We start from the raw sequence: 22,509 nt of genomic DNA, 5'->3' as shown, positions 1-22,509 counted from the left end.
CACAAACACATAGATCAAACCAATTGCACAATTTATATCAATTAGTCAGTATAACAACAAATATACAATCAAATGTACCATATATTTAATTAACTACTCACATTCGTTAGAAGTATAACAGTCAATTACAATAGACATACAAACAAGCAAACAACGAAGAACTACGTATATAATTAACCACTTACCTCTATTCCGAAAGATAACAGTAAATTAGCAAGCGATGAGAATCTATCTTCAATTGATACATCGTTTCCTATCCAAAACAATAAAAATAAATTTTCCAGAATATAAACGTGGTGGTTTGCGGCCTCCCCTCCCAAAAGAAATAAGTTCCACATATATAGTTAGGAAATTTACCCTAATTAAAATTGGTTTAAAAAGAACCATTATTGTTTTTTTTAAATAAACCTAAAAATATAATAGATTTGTTCAAAACACTAATTATAATGTAAATACACTTACTTGTCGTTCTCTTCCACTCCAGCATTAGGAAGATCTTTATTGATTTATTTTTTTACATTATAATTTTATAGATGTATATTATATATAAAAGCATTAGTAAGATTTAAATACTAATTTACTGCTACCTTTTAAATAAAATACGAAATTGCTACAACTATTTAATATAGGGAATATTTTTCTCAAATATAAATATATAATAATATTTTCTTGTAGAAAATAAATAAACTTTAATTAATTATCTTAAAATTAAATATAATAAATTTTTTTTTTTTGCCGGCGTTACATATAGCCCCCAAATATAATTAAATGGTTGACTTCATACACGCGAAAACATTGAAATAAGGGAAATTTATAAAGATGGTCCAATAAGGAGGCTCATTTACATATTTAAATCCATTTAAATATGCGCTACCAAACTAGACTCTTTCAATAATAATTTCCAAATATACCCTTATTAAGCAAGGATTCTTTTCTAACACGAGCCGATCATCCACAATGTATCAAAGGTATCCCATCACCTTTCTCAAATCACACCCGATTTCATGTAAGATATCCCTTTGTCTTAAAGGGACAATATTCATGGCGTTCTATAATTTCCATAATTAGAGCAACTTGTCTGGTGTTAACAAGCGCCTTCTCTACATCATGCAACCCATCAAAGTTTTCTTTCTTCGTTGAATCCATATTTCCTTGATGGTGTCGTTTTGTCCCACCGAGCATACCAAAGTATTTGGTAAAGAGCTTTTTGGAGTAATATTAGAGATAGTTTAGAGGTTTTGACTAGTCAAACTTCTAATAATGATGTTTGTTGAAAAGAGGTTTGAAAGAGCTTATTAGCTTTTTCAAAAACCTAATTTTGAAAAATCTCATTTTAGGTAAAGAGGTTTTTCAATTAGTTTATTGTTCCATATCTTTTTATAAACTTTTTTAGTCCTAGTTAATACTCTTTAATCTCAAATAAATAATTTATTATTTCCTTTTTTGTCATTTTACACAAACAAATAATGACTTAATTAAATGAAACGATGCCAAATTTAAAGTAACAACTTGAAGACTTGGAGTCAAAAGGAAATTGTAAGATTAAAAACTTAGGAATTGAAATTGCACCGTTTGGAATTAGTAGTAAATTTGAGTTGAATTGGCTGAGTTGAATTCAGGATACATGTATTATATTTTTTCTTTCCACCAATCATGTCCATTTAAAGGTATTAAAAACGATTTTCATTTGTCAGGAATATTCAAAACAATTTATAACCATCTCTTCTAACCTATCCCATGTTGTTGCCCAAAAATTCTCCCTCAACCAGACTGCTCCCATATGTCCGGTCACTTTCCTCAACTAATTCCCACGTCGAACTAACTATTCCTAGTTTAATGACTTTTAATTTCCACATATATTCTCCCATTAACCCAACTAATTAATTTTCAAATCAATATTGACCAATTTATGATTATTTAATTTAATTAATAAAAAACTAAATAATTAATTTAATAAATTTCATTAATTAGGCTAGAAATTATTTTTAATTGTAAATTCGACTACAATTAATTATGATGAAACACACTGCAACTGATTAGATGACCTCCATAGTTTTGATGCTACTGAAGCACATTACACATTAAAAAAAGCCATTTTCGACCTGCCAAACATCGTGTATGCTTGACTTGTGCATTCAACTGCAACTCAAAATGCTTGACTTTTGATTTCTCACTTAATGCAAGTGTTAATCGTTAATCGACTACTGATATGAACAATTCGATTAACCAGGAATGATGTTGGAATTTCCAGCATGCTTACAATCACTGCAACTGCTAATCTAACCATCTCGATCCCGTGTTGGCTAAAAGAGAGTGCAATTCAAATTCTAATGAACTATAGCTCAATAACAATTCATCAAATATAACCATTGCTGCTGCACAGATGAACCTAATACATAGACAATCCCATTCCTCAATCACATTTGGCCTATTTCAGTTTCTTTGGATGAGATGCAATGTTTAGGGAAAAAGGACAAAAACACAACCATGAAGTCGTGAACCAACCCATTATGATGCTGCTGAATTTTATGATATCATACGTTACAGATAAAGTGAAGTCAATTATATCACTTGACATCTCCTGTAATTCTAACCCTAAACTACACTTTTTATTCTTTCCCGTGATTTAAAAATAATGACTAAACTACTCGGTTGAGTTGTGCAACAAAAGTTTGTACAAGATGCTCACGTTCCACATCTTTCAATTGTAGGAAAAAGCTCTCACATTCTCTATATCACCAAATCTATGATGTTGCCTTAACACCACCATTAGTATTACTATTAATTACCTGATAGACAAGCTTTTCTGGCAGTTCTTTTGTAGTCTGCATATATACGGAATCAAACAGAGTCAGTTTAAATCTCATATTCTCTTAAATGGTGTTTGGTTGCACAAGAAAAGACTAACCTGGAAGTGTCTCATGTGCAGTATTGGTTCACATCCAACATCTGCTATTGATTTTCCACTACGAGTTTGCGTTTTAAATCGCTCGGCCTCATATGCCGCAATGGCCTTTTTCTCGTTGGGCAGCTGCTTGCAAACTTGTAGTAAGGATGTAAGAGAATTCATCTGGCATAACAAAGTAACTATCAATAAGACTCTTCACTTCAGACATAGAATTTGTTTCTTAAAATAAGAAAATGAAAGATAAAAGTGGAAACAGCAACTCTCGTTTACAACTGGTTGTTTATAGAACTGTGCAACCTAGATTGAATGTACTCCCATGAACAATATAATTTAACAAAAGGAAATGATTTTGAGTACAAAATGCACATTAGCAATAAGGTATAGGAATCAACATAAAAATGGGACAAGTCATAGCATTTCTTTCCTAGGCTAAATGCAGATTCCTGATATCAGTACATTAGTAGTCAGCACAATTAAGAAAACTACTTCGTGCCAGGGAAGACGCGAAACCTAAGATGTTTGATCTTGGTAGAGTTGGCTTATGAACAGGACACAGTTGAGTAAATTATGTAACAAATACAAACATATTGATGCTTTTCAGTAATTTCAAATTTGGCAATTCACAATGCTTAACATGTTACATAAACCATTGTGTAACCAATCCAAGCTTTACTGTCATTCATATTTCAGACCAGCACTCAACTTTATTTCTTCTGATAAATCGAGAACAAAGCAGTTCTCTGCATGACGATTAAAATTGCAAAACCTTATTAAGTTTGTCTTTTCACCAAACATTCTTCAAATTTTAAGTTTGTCTTTCCCCTAATCCAAACAACATAAAAGAATGACATGTTCTCTAGAGTCTTGGAACATTTCATGCGCACACTTCGGTAAAACTGTAGTTTAAGCATCCATCTGCAAAACTAATTCAGATGCATGCAGTCTTAGACACGTTTGACACCATACTAATTAATTGGATTGCATAGACAAATAAGCAAACTAAGCAGCAGATCTGCAACAACAATTTACTGACCTTCATGTATGGACACGAAGCACATCCACCATGAATAGAACATCCTTCCCCACTAGCAGCTCCAGGTACAACAGGTAGTACAAAGTCCCCTGCATTCACTGATTTTAAGTCTGCAGATGAATTTGGTGATGTACTTGTTATTGAGTCAGATGAGACCGGAAAGACAATTTCAACATTAATTTTAGCTCCCCCAGAAGACTTCGCAGAACCTAATAATTGCCGTACTGCAGCAACAATTGCAGTGATCATTCCTGATTCTGTTCCTAAAACAAATTGGAGGTGATCATTAAGATTTCTATCGATTGCCTCTTGAACTCTTTGCTTTATAAAATCTAATATATTTTGGGTGGAACCAACTACTCCCATTCCTCTCCTCTTTGCTTCCATTGCCAAGGAAAACATTTCCCCGGGGACCTCAAGGTGAGCAGTTAGGAAAGCATCACAATACATCTCATTTATCTTCTCTACAACTTCATGCCCAAAGAGATGGTGAACAATACATGTGCCATCCTGATATAAAGACGACATAATTGTCAATAATTAGAGAACAAGACTTCACTAGGGTATTAACCCAGATAAAACAGAGAGAATTCATTAGTTGCACGTAGCTTAGTAATACAGCAGATATCAATAAGATAAACTGTTGATGAACTTTATCAAACTGTAAGATGGTGTTAAGGAGATTATTTAAGGGGCAATGGCCAAAATATATAGCTCTACATGAAAAGATGGCAAGAACAAAGGCCAAAGTATATCCCTGCACATGCAAGTAACAAACACGAATTTCATCCTGGCTAGAATATCTCTGCAAGGTGAGAAATTTACAGTCTTTTGCATTTCAATCATAATCCTCAAGGGAAAAGCAAAACTTGGCATGCAATTTCACATAAGAAATCACTTCAAGGGTTTTGCACGTGTATTTGCGGCAAAAGACGAGATGCTTTTTCCTTCATCACTTCATACAATGGGCCCGCCAAGAAGATTACTAGTGAACTAAATTTTAAAGGAGGTAACTAAGGAACTAATTGGCATAAATTACTAGCATCAAGTGGCCTCTATCCTTCCAAGTTGCAAAGCCTGATCCAGAACTACAACATTTTAGCCCCAAGAACGTGATCTAGAATTCCCATGATTTCACCCATGGCCAGAAACCATTACTGTTACTGCAACTGAGCAAATTGAGATCTTCAAAAGTAAAAATTGGGTAGAATAGTTGGAAAAGGCATATGATGATCATATTATAGCAAGATAAAGACAACTTTTAGAATACAGTGTAGCTGTTTGGTACCAAAAATAATTCGACAACTCATGTATTGGCTAATCAAATTATCTCTTTCCATAGCTGCATTATGTTCTATATCTTACACCACCTACGTCAACATGAACAAAAGACAAATTACAAGAACCACTAGCCAAATAAATTGTGAACCCAAGCTTCAGAGGATGTATGTCATCTAAAGCATGCATCATTAACTGCATAAATCACGATGCATATGTCCTAGGTCTTCTGAGAAAGAGAGATCACCTGATAATAATGCAAGCGAGGTAGCAATGATCTTATGGAATCTCTATTATGTGCTGGATGAATCTCCACAATTTCATCATCAGTCATCATTGACATTTGTTGGAACAATTTTGCAATATTAGCACCCATGTATGAATCAGGTCCATACCATACATTTAAATCTGAAATTTGGGTAAAAGCCTGTGGATGAAAAGGAAACTGTTATCAGGTGTTCCATACCACAGTACACTGTTGTAAAAACACAAGATGCAAAAGATTAAAATTTCAAGTAAAAGGGAGAAAAACACAATCGCAGTACTACTTACCTGTAGGATGGTTTGCACGACATTAGAAGAAGTACAGGTGATTGTAGGCACGACCTCATGAGCATAAGCTTTCGTCTCAAGTGATGTATTTATGTAGACAACATGTAAGGAACATGGAGACTCAGAAGCTGCCTCAAGATAATTCATATAAGCAGGGCTAGAAGCAGCATCTGCCAATGAACAACCAATTCGCTCCTCTGACATTCTATAAACACCAATCTGTTTTCAGATTAAACAGGAAGTCAAGTTATGAACTGCTCCCCTAGACTGGACTCGATACAAGACTTTTCTATTCAGAAGTTAAAAGTACAAAATGTGGAAACGTTACACCATATGATCTTCCTTCAACATCTGAAACAACTTTTAATCTAACCACTCACTACTGGATATTAAGGGTCCTTAACTTTTCAAGATCAGGTCCAGGAAATATTAAATATCATCCGTATAATTCATTCTAAACTTGCTGCATACTCGAAAGATATAACGCTATCATGAACCATAATATAAATACCGTTGGGGCGTTCCCTACTCAGCGACGCGCTGCACTTCCTAGACCCGGGTGTAGTGATAAATGTGCAAGGGTTGCTAGGTCGTCGCCCCGAAGCGGCGCGCCACCCCAGGACCCGGGGGTGGTGTCAAATATGCAAGGGTTGCGGGTAAATAAGCTAGTCCACGGTAATGGTAGGGGTAGGGGTAAGGGTAGTAGGTTACGCTTTGGGACATGGAACATAGGTTCTTTGACAGGAAGATTAGCTGAAATTGTAGATGTTATGAAGAGGAGGAGAATAAATATATTATGCCTACAAGAAACCAAGTGGGTTGGAGCCAAGGCTAGAGAGATAGCTCCTTGGGGTTATAAGCTTTGGTACTCAGGAAAGGATAAGAGTAGAAATGGAGTAGGTATTCTTATTGATAGGGAGTATATTGATGAGGTAGTAGCGGTGTCTAGGAAGAGCGATAGAATTATGAGTGTTAAGCTAGTGATAGGGGATGAGGTTGTGAATGTCATTAGTGCATATGCGCCACAAATAGGATTAGATGTGTCTATAAGACAAGCTTTTTGGGATGACTTAGAGGAAGTGGTGCAACAGGTTCCTAGGGATGAAAAAATGGTACTAGGGGGTGATCTCAATGGACACGTGGGTTCTAGGCGAGATGGGTTTGAGAGTGTTCATGGAGGGTATGGTTTTGGAGATAAGAATGAAGCAGGAAATGATATTTTGGAATTCGCATCAGCCTATGACTTGAGTATCATGAACACATGGTTTATGAAGAGAACATCCCACTTAGTGACTTATCGGAGTGGCGGTAATGCGAGCCAAATTGACTTCTTCTTAGTAAGGAGTGCTTGGAGAAAGAGTTATATTGATTGTAAGGTGATCCCTGGTGAGAGTACGACAACCCAACATAGAGTAGTGGTGCTAGATTTTCGAAGTAGGAAATGTATAAGAAAACAAACACCTCAAGTAGAGACTAAGATTAAGTGGTGGAAATTGCAAGGGGAGAATCAACAAAAATTTGTGGATGAGATGACCAAAAAAGATATTTGGACTTGCAATATGGATTCAGATATAGATTCAATATGGAATAAGATGGAGCATAGTATAAGGGAAGTAGCGAAGGAAGTTCTAGGGGAATCTAAAGGTAGCATGCCACCGGGTAAGGACACATCTTGGTGGACAGAAGAAGTACGACAAGCAGTAAAGAGTAAGAGAGAATCCTATAAACTATTGGGGAAATGTAGGAGTGACGAGAACTACGAAAAATACAAAGAGGCTAAAAGGGAAGTAAAGAAGGTCATACGAGATGCTAGAGCAAAGGTGAATCGGGATCTGTATACAAGATTGGATACGAAAGAAGGGGAAAGAGACATATATAGAATTGCTCGGATGAGAGATAGGAAGACGCGAGATCTCGGAAAAGTTAAATGTGTGAAGGATGTGGACCAGAAAGTCCTAGTTGGAGATAAGGATATCAAGGAACGATGGAGGTCCTATTTTGATGACTTATTTAATGGAGATCGCCAACAAGATGTTGGAGATATAAGTATCCATCACGATATGATAAATCATGAATGCCTGCGGAGAATTCAAAAGGGTGAAGTCAAAATGGCATTAAGTAAGATGAAGTTGAAGAAGCAGTAGGACCTGATGGCATCCCTATTGAGATTTGGAGATGTTTGGGAGAAAGAGGAATCGAATGGTTGACGACGTTCTTCAACAAAATTTGGAGAAACAATAAGATGCCATCAGAATGGAGGAAAAGTACCTTAATCCCTTTGTATAAGAACAAAGGCGATGTCCAAGATTGTGCCAACTATCGGGGAATCAAATTAATGAGTCACACTATGAAACTTTGGGAGCGAGTGATTGAACAAAGGCTAAGGAGGACGGTGAAGATCTCGGAAAACCAGTTTGGCTTTATGCCGGGAAGATCAACTATGGAAGCCATCCATCTAATGAGACAATTAATGGAGCACTATCGAAATAAGAAGAAAGACTTGCATATGGTTTTCATTGACTTGGAGAAAGCATATGATAAGGTACCAAGGGAAGTACTTTGGTGGGCCTTGATAAGGAAAGGCATTTCGCGGAAATATATTGACATCATAAAGGACATGTATGAGGGAGTATGCACGAGTGTACGTACTAGTGTTGGGAAAACTGAAGAGTTTCCTATTACGATTGGAGTGCATCAAGGTTCCGCACTAAGCCCATTTCTTTTTGCCATCGTTATGGATGAACTAACAAGTTCACTTCAAGATGGTATACCATGGTGCATGCTGTTTGCAGATGATATTGTGTTGGTTGATGAGACGAAAGAAGGAGTGGAGATGAAGTTGGAACTATGGAGGCAAACTCTAGAATCTAGAGGCTTTAAGTTGAGTCGAAGTAAGACAGAATATTTGGAGTGTAAGTTTAGCGGCCGTAGGAGTAGGGAGGCAGGGACAATCACCCTAGATGGGAGAGTTGTTCAGGCCTCGGATTGCTTCCGGTATTTAGGATCTATTATCCAAACGGATGGAGAAGTAGATGGAGATGTTGCCCATAGGATTAAAGCTGGTTGGTCGAAGTGGAAGAGTGCTACGGGTTTCCTTTGTGATCCCGGCATGCCTAATAGATTGAAGGGAAAATTCTACCGGACGGCAATTAGACCAGCATTGTTATATGGTACGGAGTGTTGGGCAGTGAAACACTGCCACATCCATAAGATGTCGGTGGCGGAGATGCGTATGTTGAGATGGATGTGTGGTCACACGAGAAAGGACCGGGTGCGTAATGAAATAATTAGGACAAAAGTAGGGGTTACATCTATTGAGAATAAAATGAGAGAAAACCGACTAAGGTGGTTTGGCCATGTGAGACGTAGAGCGCTTGATGCGCCGGTTAGGAGAACCGAAGAGTGGCAAAGGGATGTAGTGGTGAGGGGTAGGGGAAGACCTAAGCAAACTTGGAGGAGGGTGATCGAGAGTGATATGAGTTTATTGGGAATTGAGGAAAATATGGTAGTGGATAGGACGGAGTGGAGGGAGCGAATCTGTGTCGCTGACACGACTTGATTTTCACGGTTTTATATGATGGTTCATGTTAGCCGACCCCGAATCATTTCGGGACTAAGGCTTTGTTGTTGTTGTTGTTGTATTGTTGGTAACTTATGACACGCATTCAATATGACCAATAGCATCAAACACCAGACATGAGACCAATGACATACCTCTCCAAAACCGGCCTGATCAAGGATTGCGCGGACATTTTCTGACATAAAATCTACACCCAAGACTGTTATGAATTTGCATCCCGCTTTAGCCATTTTCACAGCACTATCTGCCATGACCAATGAATCAGATATATGGATGTGCGGCCACTCTTTCTGTGCAGCAGTTAAGACGCCTTGAACTTCAGGATCCATGTAAAAGTGAGCAACAACACCGATTTTCTTCTCCCTTAAGACTTGTACAAGTTCTTGAACCTTGGATTCATTCGGGAACAAATATCTTGCCTATAGAAGTTCAAAAATGCTCCAGAATGAAACCAAAATGCATCACACATATCTAAATTGGCAAGTTCGATAAAATGATGAACACAAAGTTAACAACAGTTTGGCTGAGTTTCTTTCAAATGCAACAACATGGGTTGTCTTTCAGCATGCAATTAAAAGTTATGGAATGAAAAAGCACTATTCTTGTGATTCTATAACCATGATCTTGTTAGAGCAAGACAATTCAAATCAATCAAATTGGAAGACAGTAGTGCTAACCTGGGCTTCAGCATAGCTTCCCTTTGCCTGTATACCCTCTGAACTGACAATCAATGAAGGAAATGGATCGAAAGGTTTCTTCCCTTCCCTTTCTCCAACCAATTTCTTCGTTCTCTTCTGCATACTCACCAACACATTGTGCCACGTATTAACTCTCGACCTTTCAGCGCCAGGAAACCCTACGTTCAAAGCCACCAAATCCTCCGTCTTTACGCTCAACACTTCTTCTGGCGCCGCCCCGTCCAACACCGATAACAGACAAGCACAGAACCCTCTAGTGATCTCGGAATCGCTGTCAGCCAAAAATCTCATCTTTCCGTATTGGTCTAACTGAGCGTCAATCCAGACTTGAGCCGTACAGCCCATGACGCGGTTGAAGTCCACTTTCAACGAGTCCGGAAAGGGTTGGAGAAGCAAGGCATAATGAAGAACCCGTTTAACGCGATCGATTGATTCAGGGATGGACTGAAATTCAGTGACAAGATGAAGCAACTTTCCAGCCACAACGTCAGTGGTGGGAGACGTAGACAAAGTAACAGCAGAGCAGGAAAAACGAGATACATTAGGGTTGTGAGAAGAAATGACAGAATTGAAGGGTTTAAAGGAAATGGAAGGATAATTAAGGGTTTTATGAGGGAAAATCCTGGGTTTAGGCGAATGGGTGGAGGAGATGGAGAAAGGAGAAGAATAACAGGAATAAGCTTTGATGGAGATGGTAGCAGAGGAATCCATGGAAGCGAAGGAGGAGGAGAAGAAGGAGCGGCCTCAAAGTGCGTGCAAGGAATGGCCTTAGGATGAAAAAAGGGAGAGCAGCCTTTTAAAGCGAGCAGGAACAGAGACAGGGACAGAGACAGTTCCTAGAAAATGAACTTGGCGCCACGAATCATCTTTCAGATACTATAAACTACTCAAAAAAATGTTTACATTGATTTTATACTCATAATTAATAAAATAAATTCCATTGGACACAATTTTTTTAATAGTTTCATATATTCAATTTTATGAGCATTCCTGTGTAGTTATTTAAAAAGTTCGACAGTAGATTTAACCCATTGCAATCTTGTTTATTAGAGAATGAATTTCAAGCTTTTAACAAAAATGACTTTTTTTTTCATTTGCAGTTTGATGGCATGAAACCTCTGACGTTCTGGCCGCAGAAATAAAGATTGAAATTTGCGGTTAATAAAATTTAAAATTAATATTGTACTATTTTGTTTTTGAAATATTGTACTATTATTTCATGCATACAATTAAATATATTTTAAAAACTAATTCATGTGCTCAAACTTTTTATAAGTGTCAATTTATACGATTTTAGCATAATCCGTATTTGGATTCTTTTTTTTCTTCTTCGTTTGTTTGTGCTGTCCTTCCTGTTATAGGAAAGGCCACTAAACTAAACCTAAAACAAAGCTGTCACTGTGGTAGGTAAATCTCGTATTTATTGTTAATTACTCGAAATAGGAAAAAGGATGGCCAAAGATAAGAGATTGGGCCTCTTTATGGTCAAATTTGGGGGCAGAAAATCATTGTCCATGCCTATCCCACTTTCTTTGTGAACTTTCAAGTTTCCATGCGTATGGAGCATAATCAATCATAGAAAAATGTCATGTCAATAACTTTATCACATACAAGTTATGTTGAAGTCAGGGGGCGGAGACAGAGGCCGGGGTCCGGCCCCTCCGGCCGCCCGAACAATAATGACCACGAGTAGTTTCGCTCTCAATTTCTCCATAAAATTTGAGGTGTTATGATGTTCTAGGCCCCCTGTTAGGTCCTCTATAAATCCAAAATTCCAATTTCTTTAGGATGTTATGTAATTTCTAAATCCAAATTTCTAATTTTTTAGACTGTTAGGCATTTCGTAAACCTAAATTTCTAATTTTTTTGGTCTATTAGACTCGTTCTAAATCTGAATTTTTTCTAATAGACACTGATTTAGCAAAAAAAAATTTGTAAAATCGGTCTCCCCGAACGAACAATCCTGTATTCACCACTAGTTGAAGTATACAAACTTCAGTAATTAAGACAACTGTTGTTCATCACTGTTAGCAAGTTGTTAGAAATGGCAGTTAGATGTAGTTAAATGAAAAAAGGTTTGAATGTTTAAAGCAGCAAATTAGCTTCTGACTTTTTCTTATTAAAAATGAAAATAATTATACTTTATATAGAAAAACAGATCGCTGATAGAAAATAATTCCACCTGAAATAATAGAATTGGTTGAGCCCGTTTTTGTTGATTGATGAGATGTATGTCACTTCGACCAGTTGCATTATTTTTCAATCTTTCCTTAAGATATAGTGTTTGTAAAACATCCATCTTATATAAGGCATGTGACAATAAAAATGGCTTAGGGGTTTGGTAACAAATCAGCCAATTGATATCTAGTATTAATGTGTAGGGTGAAAAAGGGGCAGGGGTTTGGTGACAAATCGCAGATCAAGTTTACAACGGAAGGACGGTTAATTATTCAGGTTTGTATCTTTATTCCCTCTAATCATGTTCTTTTCGATTAAGAGTTTTAGTACTAAGATTGAATGATGACATGTTAGTTTTAAAAAAACATTTAATTAAATGGCAGTCTGTTTGTATAGATTTTTTTAACTTTCGTAATAAAATTATAGTTATCTTTGTTCAGAATGTTACAGGTGGAGAAAAGTAAAAAACGACTCATTGTCTTAATAGTTTGAAAATGTGAAAAAACCAAACATAAAAATAAACGGGCTTCAGACTCTCATAAATCCAAACACGAGTTCTTTGAAATTTCCCAACATTTAATTTAACTATATATATATAGTTAGTTTATTATTATTATAATCACAAAAACAAAAAATAGGAATGATGGATGGAGAGTGGGAGCATCACGTGGGAGATAAGGGGTTGGATTGGAAAAGAGCAGAAAAGACAAGGGAGCTATGGGATTTCATAGGGGAGAGCAGGCGGAGCAATGCAGGAGATGGGACCCAACACTCAAATCATTGATAACTAAATTAGAAAGAAAAGCAGAAAAGGGAGACGTGGAGTGAAGAAGAAAATAAGAAATTGAAAGGGAGAGAGGGCATAGGCGGGTAAGAAAAGAAATTAAAAAGAAAAAATAGAGTCATCATTATTTGGTTGTTTCCAAACCACAAAAATCGTTACTTTACGGACCACGTAATAAGAAGTTGGTTCATCGTTTGTGGGTTTCGGTTATCGATCTCGTTCGATGCGTTTATAGGAGTCTATTTTTACGTCAATGCTAGACTAAAGCTCGAAAGGTAGCTGTGTGAAGGATTTAAAAACCTACTTAAAATGTTATGTGTTTTTAATTTTCGTTAATTACATGTTATTTTTAAAAATCATCTAATTATTTCGAATTTGGATTAATTATCATTTTTATTTATTTAAAATATAGTTATAGCTATATTTATATTTTTACCTTCTTTTTTTTTTTGAATGAATGAATGAATATATTGAATCAAAGAATTAGTCAATTGCCAAAAGGCTTACAAACGACGGGGGAATAAAACTAGTTAAAACCATTTCCAGGGACAATGAGCCAAGTCTGGCTGCTTCGTCCGCAACTTTATTTGCTGATCTTCTCGTGAAACAGAAAGAGCAGCAAGGGATCGAAGATGCAAGATCGCGACAATCTTCCATTACGAGGCCAAAAGTTGAGAAGTCTTCCTCCGGGGCTGGTTTAACACATTAATGACAATTAGCGCATCCCCTTCAACACAGATTATCTCACCACCACGTTCCTTTATCCAACTCAAAGCCTCTCTACACGAGATGGCTTCAGCCACTGCTGGAGTGACTCTTCCCTGCACTCTCCTGAACCTCGTTGCGATGAAGCTACCGCTGCTGTTTCTGATAACAGCACCGACACCGAAAAATTCATCCTCAGGGCGAACCAAGGCGTCGAAGGTTACTTTGAGGCCAAATAGCGGAGGAAACCATCTAGCAGCGGTTGTAAGGACAGCAGTTCCCCTTACGACTTCTCCAAAATTCTACGATGTACGCCATTCATTAAGCAATTCTGTTGCACGGTTTGCAATTTCACTCGGGCGTTTTGTTTGACGGTTCCATACTAATTGGTTCCTCCAGAACCAAATTTGCCAGATTAGCGTACTCCATCGCCCTGTTGTATCAGACGAGCATTCATGAAGAGCTGATGGCCAACTGTTAAAATCAGTATCGAACCTGGCGTGGAATTGAGACAACAAAGAGGCATTCCAAATTTGGATTGATACAGGACACTGCAGTAATAGATGCGATAGAGATTCATCATGCGCTTGACAAAAAGGACAGCAAAGGTCGATATCAACACGCCGGTTGTGAAGAGCTACTTTTGTTGGAACTACATTCCAGGCTGCGCGCCAATGAAAATTTTTAACCTTCGGGGGGGCAAGACATTTGCCATAGCTGTTTCCAATGGGCTCCTTGGACCTCCAAAGGAGGCCGTGGATGGGCTTCCGATAACTGAAATATGATGATTTAACACTGTATATACCTTTATTCTCCCTCCGCCAACAAATCTGATCCTTTCTGTCATAGGAGGAGATAGGAATTTGCAATATGGAACTCCGATCCTTAACCGAGAAGAAAGAATCAAGTAGTTTGATATTCCACTGACCTTCGTGGATAAGTCTGTCAACTGTCCAATCACTATCGAAGTCGTGTTGTGGTTCCGCCAGTATACCAGACGCCGAGGACAACCACTTGTCTTTCCAAATCCAAGTATCTTTTCTGTTCCCGATTCTCATAACTGAATCGTCCTTTATTAACTGTTGTACCTGGATCACGCTGGACCAAACCGCGCTCGGGTTTGAACCAGTTGTCGCCGATGTGAAACTCGCCCGAGGGAAGTAACGAGCTTTAAACAGTCTGCTTACTAGAGAATTTGGATGAGCGTGGAATTTCCATGCTAGTTTCCCTAGGAAAGCGATGTTGAACTCATGAAATCTGCGGAAATTCATACCTCCCCAATCCCGTCTTTGACACAGAAACTCCCAAGTTTTCCATTTGATGTCGCGTCCCCACCAGTAGGCATTGAGCATTACTTCCAACTTCTTACATATTGTCTTAGGCAGGAGAAAAACTTGCAGTATATAGGAAGGAATTGATTGGGCAACAGCCTTGATAACCACCTCTTTACCTCCTTGCGATAGGCGTTTTCCTTGCCAACCTCTGATACACTTTTGCAACCGATCCACAATATACCAGAAGGTGGAAACACGACTTCTGCCAACTGTCGATGGGAGACCCAAATATTTATCTTGAGAACTAGCAATTTGAACTTGAAGGGAGCCTGAAATAGCCCTCTTATTATCATGGGGGGTCTTGCTGCTAAAGGAGATTTTGGACTTCAAGAATTTTATTTTTGACCCGACACCTCTTCGTACTGTCTGAAAATTATCTTCACAACTTCACATTCATTCAGGTTGGCTTTGAAGAAGAAGTAGTTGTCGTCGGCGAATAACAGATGGGAAATTGTAGGAGCTCCTCGACTAACCCTACAACCGTGAATCTCCCCAACATCTTCTGCATGTCTCAATAATGTTGTTAATCCTTCAGTACAAAGAATAAACAGATAAGGGATCTCCCTGTCTAAGACCACGAGTAGGCTTGAACGGATGAAACTCTGCATTTCTATTGCTGATTTGATACTCGACCATTGACACACAGGACATCACTAGGGTTACAAAACTTTCCGGAAAGCACATTCTGATCAAAACTGCTTTAAGATAACTCCATTTCATTCTGTCATATGCTTTAGACATGTCTACCTTCAAAGCGGCATACCCCTGTCTCCCACCCTTTCTGGTTCGAAGCGCGTGTCCAGCCTCATAAGAGATCAGTATATTATCAGTGATAGATCTTTTAGGGATAAAAGCACTTTGATGAGGGGATATGAGTGAATCAAGGATGCCTTTCAGTCTGTTGGCGATAGCTTTAGTCATGATTTTCATCAACACATTACACAGGACGATATGGCGGAGATCAGATATACTAGTTGGATTGGGGATTTTTGGGATTAAAACCAGATTTGTACTGTTTAGGTGGTTAGGGATGTTACCTGAATCTAGACATGAAATGCAATATGTTGTGACATCCTCTCCGATAACATTCCAATATTGCTAGTAGAATCCCGGATTGAGCCCATCCGGACTTGGTGATTTGTCAGGATGCATGTCAAAAACCACCCGTTTAATCTCATATGCCGTGTACCCTTTTTGCAGCTGCTGTTTCTGGCTGATTGATATCCTTCCATGGATGTCATTTACGATGTCGTGGTTCTGACGTTCATGTGATGTGAAAATGGATTGGAAGTGACCTTGTATTGCTTTCGCTAACCCTTCTCGCCAAGTCCGATGAAGCCCCAGTCCGTCAACAAGGCTGACTATCTCATTTTTCCTTTTTCTTGCTCTTACCGTCGAATGGAAGAACCTGGAATTTTTATCACCAACTTTAAGCCATCGTACTTTAGCCCTTTGTTTCCAATACCCTTCCTATTCTCGTCGGACTTTTTCCAGTTCAAGACTGATTCTGTTTATTTCACCTGAATTCCCCGAACCACGGCTTTCTTCTAAACTTTTGCGCAGCCTTCGCGCCTGGACCCTGAACCGAAGACGGTACTGCTGGCCCCATTGCATAATCCGATTCCAGCAAATCCCCATTTTTTTTTCAAAACGCTGCTCACTGGTGTTGTTCCAAATTTTCATAACAGTTGAGCGGCAGGACTCCTCAAGGCCCCAGACATTATCATACCTAAGCTAGGTAGTCGTTACCCTTTCTGGTTCCTTAGTTTTTAGCACAAGCGCCGAGTGCTCGGATCGTGTTGTGATGATGTTATTAATTGACGCAGCAGGGAATTTTTCATGCCACCTCTGATTAGCCAGCCCCCTGTCTAATTTCTCCTCTAAAATCGGTTGCCCTTTGTCTCTGTCTGAACCAAGTGTACTGGTAACCCACCATTGGAATTTCCGTAAGCGTGTAGTAATCTAGAAGTTCGTTAAAACCGTCAAGTAGCTGAGTCGGCTGACGTCTACCTCTTCATTTCTCAAATGCAAAACACATATTGTTGAGATCTCCAATAACCAGCCAAGGCAGATCCGATATACGGTAGAGATCCTTTAAGCACTCCCAATAAAGCCCTCTTCAGCTCCTCTCTGGAAATCCATAGAACCTTGTTAAGCGCCATTCATCTGAAAAGAAGAGGAAATTTTGACGTTGACAAAGTTTACACCAAACTTCAGGAAGCTTACTGACACCTCTTGTTTCCATATTAGGGCCACTCCCCCTCCTCCATGAACAATGTTAACTGAGAATTGCCTGTCAAAACCAGTAGCTTTCATTACATTCATAATACCTGTAGTGCCTACCATTGTTTCCATGAGAAAAATAACGGAAGGCTTATGGGTCTGAACGAGCTCTTTCAGCTCATGAACTGACTCGAGGTTACCCATACCTCGGCAGTTCCAACTGAGGATGATCATGGCTTTCGGCTGGCCTGTCCAGCGGTGCCTGTCGATATCTCTGTTTCATTATTGTCCTCGTCCATAACTTCTCCCTGTGTTTCGTCATTTACGGTTCGTTTACATTTTGGGTTTGTTACCACTTTAAGGATGGATTCATTCTGTTCCACATTTTTTATCCCTTCCTCCGCTTGTTTTCGGAGTAACTCCTCTTGTTGGGTGTCCATTGTGTTAACTGGAGAACCTACTAGAAGAGGGGTCGAGTTCAGCCAGGGGGAGCTATTCTGAACGAAACGTCGGGGAGGTGCTCTTATGAAGGGGCCATACAAGGTTTGATGGTTCGGGTTATTGAGAGCCCTGAATGCTGCACAGTCGCGTTCATTATGTCCTAGAAGTCCACAGAAGAAGCAAAAATGGAAAAGTCTTTCGTATTTAAAATTAACCCATACCCACTATGCTGCTGACGTCCCCAACTTCATTCTTCTCTTCAATGGCTTGCCAATTTCCATTAAAATATGGACTCTGAGATAGCCGACATACGGCTCCCCATAATCTCGAGGATCAGTGCGAAGGACGGTGCCAATGTACTTGCCGCAGGTAAGTGCTATTTTTTCAGACCTAAAACCTCTTGGGAGGTCATGCAACTGTACCCAGAAAGCCACTTCGGTCAAGGGGATAGTATAAATGCTTTCCTGAGTTTCGACCCGCTTTAGGACGAGGAGTTTATTCTCGAAAGACTATGGACCCCCATTCAATACTGCGTTAAGGTCGAAAACGTGATTGAACTGAAATAAGAACCTGTTTTCTTCTACTTCAACAATTGACATGCCGTCGGCAGGTTTCCAAAGCTTCGACGATGTTATTTTCATTCCTTCCACATTTACAGCTTTTTCCGTAACAAAACAGCCTACGCAGCTCCATCGGAGGTCGTAAACCAGCGTTGAAGAGTGATCAGGTGTGATTATAGGGGCTTCATCTTCTTCGGTAAGGGAGAGTTGTAAACAGTTGTGCGTTAGGGAATCCATAACTCGTTGGTAGAGGGCTGATGGGGCGTTTATGGAATAAGGGGACGGTGATGGTGCGGTAGGAGATGGGCGGCCGGTGGTGGCTTAAACCCCAAGTTAGGGTAGCAGCTAAGAAACCCTAGTCGTAGGGTAGAGGGAGCTTTTAAGATAATTTGGTTAGATATTTTTACCTACTTAATTATAGTATTAGTCATTTAATTGTAATTATAGTTATAGTTACTAATTCAAAAATTATAAATGTAGCTTTTACATTTATTAATTTGTGGCTTTTATCAATATTAATTTCGTTAGATTAAGATAAATATTAAAGCTTTTATTTTTTTTTAGGATTAGAATTATATTTATAGTTTTAATTTATTTTTTGTTTCCAATAGGTTATAATAGCCCCTAGATGTAATAAATAATTAATCACGAGGTAACAAGTAGTTTAGGAATAAAATTAATCTACTAGAATAAATAGACATAGATCACAGACTAATTACCATGTCGACGTGCTAGAATAATAAGATTTGTTTGAGTCCTATTTTATCGAGTCTGACACTATAGTATAACTAGTTTTTGGCCCGTGCGATGCACGGATTCATCTTAATATATAAATATTAATAAAAATACAATCTAATAATTACAATTAATGACATAAATGTGTTATATAAATTAAATATTATTATTTGATTTTCACATTTAGTTTAAATAATATTTTTATAGATAAATATAATAATAAAATAAAAACTAATATATTATATATTATATTATATTTTTTATCAGTAAAATAGGAGGAAGTGACACCTCAGTTCCATCGTTACTGTTTTATATTATATATAGATATGTAGAGAATTAGAGAGATTTTAGGGATTAATTTAAATTCTGTAGTACTCTTAGATATATGGGATAAAATAATCTTTTTATAGATAAATATACATAATAAAATTAAAATTAATATATTAAATTTTTTATCACTAAAAAAGGAGGAAGTGACACCTCAGTTCCATCGTTACTGTTTTATATTATATATAGATTCTGAATACGGGTCCCAATGTATCGCGACTAAGATTTATTTATTTTGCAGGTTTAATAGATTTGTTTAGAGCTAGATCAAATGTATATGATTTGGATATTAAATTGAGATGTAATTTATAATTCTGAATTTATTTATCGCTTTCCATAATCTGTGTGGTGAATGCATATAAACTGAAAATCTTAGAAATATTTGGTATTTTAATGGAAAGACAAATCTACGATTTTATTAATCAAACTCTTAATGTTTAATTCATGAACCTAACTCTGAAGTTATGACATAGTGTGAGCTCCTATGTCATTTAATTTTATGTTCCCGGATATTAATCCCGGGTGGTGACTTTGACATATCGAATTAGCCTTAAAACATGATAAAAGGGGCTAATAGAATAAATAACGTGTGCGTCAGAAGGGACCTGTCAAGCAGTATTTTTAAAAACGTTAAGTGACAATGTAATGCAAAAACATACCTTTCCAAATTAAAGGATCGAGAGCTAACAGGTAATCACCACTTGAATTTTGTTCAGTTTATCCAACTTTTAAGGTCCTCCATTGAATTCCCTTCAATTCCCTTTGCAGATCTTTGCTGCCATCAATGTCTTACTATCAGATGGAGGCTGCACTCAATGCCATGCCATATGCCAAACACTATTTAGGTTATTAATAAAACTTTTGAAACTCAACATGGATGGGGTATTTATAGTTTATATTTATTAGGCTCAGGACCGTCATGATAATTTATGGGCCCTAGACGAAATACTAAATAAAAGTCCCTTTAATAAAAACATTTTACGTAAAAATATTTAAAATATATTTCAATACATGATAAACAAAAAAGTATTTCATTAATTCTTACCAAAAAAAAAGTATTTCATTAATTCTTTATTTATCTAAATATTAAATCTATTTGGTAAAAAATTAAATCAATTGCCATGTGTATATATCATGTGTCAAAAATTGTATCATTTTAAAAAAAAAATGAACAAATCGATTAATTTTTCATCCAAAACAAGTTAAATGTCACTTATAGAAATACGTGAAAAGAAAAATATTACCAAATAGTATGATAAAATTTTGCATACCACAAAGACCAAATATGAGTTTAATTCTTAAATTAACCCTCAATCTATATTCAAAAAATCAATTGGATCTTTTTAAGTTTAAAATATTAATTATTTGAACCCTTTAAAACCTAAATAATGTTTAAGGCTTTTTACATGAATATATATCACAATTGGTTACAAAATTACATTTCAATCATATAATCAATATTACTGTTTAGTATGTTATTATTTTTTATATGTAAGAAATAAAATATGATTTTATATTCTAATTAAAAAATTTAGACCCAAATTCATAAATTCTAAACTTTAGTAAATATATTCTAGATTCTTAATTTATAAGTTTTAATCTTTAAAATATATTAAAAATAATAACTTTATTAGTTTGACCTAATTTAAAATATCATTTGATATAATTGTAAATAAGTTTTTAAAAGTGGATTTCTATGTAAATATTTGTATCTATATATTTTGTTAAGAAAGCAAAGTATTTGTATAGTTTTTTTTACATTTGTTTTTGGGTATTACTATTCACCGCATCCAAATTCCGGTCCACCGCCTCCTCTTTTACCATATTGCCCTTCTCATTTTATTTCATCCAAAACCTTAAAAGCTCTTTCTCCCTTTCTCTTCCGAGCAAAAATCCCGGATTTTACAAAAATGGACCCAAGCATTCCCGAAGATAATGATTTCGAACACGAGGTAATATTACGATTCTTAAATACGTGTCTGTTTAATTTTTTTATTTTTTTTTGGTTTTTGCCTGAACGGGTAGCGCGTACTCCCGTTTCGTAGGCCGAACGGATGAACTACCCGTTCGGCCTAGGGAACGGGCAGCATGCTCCACCCGTTCCACCGATGGAACGGGTGGTACGCGCCACCCGTTCCCACCCATGGTGAAACAGGCAAGCTACCCGTTCAGACAAAAAAACGACAGAAATTATCCCAAACTATTTTTTTAAATTTTTAATGTACATTATGATAACCTATTATGCATTTTTTTGTATATTCAGGTACCGTTAGAAGATTGGAAACCCGATGACATTGATTATAATTCGCGTTTCATAATGGATACCGTTTTCCCTTCGTGTCAGGATGCTATTGATTGGGCAAAAAAGATAGCTATTCAGAATGAGTTTGAGATTGTAATATCTTCGCACAAATATGGGGGAAAACAGAGGCTGTTAAGATGTTCACGGGGTGAACGCTATAGAGGTGTTGTGAGAAATGATGAAGATCATGCAATGTTCTTACAGAGTTTGAAATGTTCTTAGGTGGGGAACATTTAATTTTGAAATGTTCTTACAGAGTTTATAATTTTGCCTTTTGATATTTGGAAACAAGTCATGAAAAATCTTTAATAAAAGCTTTGTCCAATTAGTTGTTCCTTCTATTACATTATTGATAATGTTCATGAAAGTTTACAGCTTCTATTAGATTGCGTATCACAAAAACATATATTTGTACATAGGCCTATATAATTATATAATTAGTACTATTCTTAAGTGTGTGTATATATATATAGGAGATGGCTCTTGTGAGAACCATTTTTTAGGTGAGGACACTTCCTTAGGTGAGAACCACTCAAAACTACGTCGTTTTGAGTGTAAAAATTAATAAAAACAGAATGCTGCTGGTAGGGATCGAACCCTAGCCACATCATATATACTCCAAGCTACTTACCACTAAGCTAATTGTTTCCCTTGTTTATTATGGTGCGCGTTAATTAATATACGATTATCCAAGTAGCTTCTATTGTTTTTTTTTTTGGTAAGAAGTAGCTTCTATTGTTTAATATTTGACACATGAACTTATTAATATCGATTAAATGTGCATAATAATAAATTATTAATAGAAAAAATAAATGTGCATAATAATGAATTATTAATAGAACAAAAAATCCAAAAACATGCTCCAATTTTT

General features: G+C 37.0%; 1 protein-coding gene across 1 annotated transcript; it reads right to left on the bottom strand.

The window, feature by feature from the left end:
* Positions 1-2,488: 2,488 nt before the first annotated feature.
* Positions 2,489-10,903, bottom strand: LOC136229724 (quinolinate synthase, chloroplastic). The gene is made up of 7 exons (XM_066018630.1): positions 10,029-10,903; positions 9,486-9,770; positions 5,772-5,990; positions 5,467-5,646; positions 3,942-4,451; positions 2,909-3,070; positions 2,489-2,825 (listed from the first exon to the last, which is right to left on the bottom strand). The coding sequence occupies exons 1-7, from the start codon at positions 10,758-10,760 to the stop codon at positions 2,745-2,747; spliced, it is 2,169 nt and encodes a 722-aa protein (XP_065874702.1). The 5' UTR covers positions 10,761-10,903; the 3' UTR covers positions 2,489-2,744.
* Between the last annotated feature and the right edge of the window lie 11,606 nt (positions 10,904-22,509).

The sequence above is a fragment of the Euphorbia lathyris genome, chromosome 1 (assembly GCF_963576675.1).
Source record: "Euphorbia lathyris chromosome 1, ddEupLath1.1, whole genome shotgun sequence".
Taxonomy (NCBI): domain Eukaryota; kingdom Viridiplantae; phylum Streptophyta; class Magnoliopsida; order Malpighiales; family Euphorbiaceae; genus Euphorbia; species Euphorbia lathyris.
Note: the sequence above shows the minus strand (reverse complement) of the source record. Positions and strands in the feature narration are given on the sequence as shown.

Excerpts from the sequence above, each read along its gene's own strand:
- LOC136229724 (XM_066018630.1), bottom strand. The coding sequence starts at position 10,760 with ATGGATTCCTCTGCTACCATCTCCATCAAAGCTTATTCCTGTTATTCT. Across the intron at positions 5,991-9,485 it reads ATCAGGCCGGTTTTGGAGAG|ATTGGTGTTTATAGAATGTC; the intron begins GTATGTCATTGG and ends ATCTGAAAACAG. Across the intron at positions 2,826-2,908 it reads TGCACATGAGACACTTCCAG|ACTACAAAAGAACTGCCAGA; the intron begins GTTAGTCTTTTC and ends GTATATATGCAG.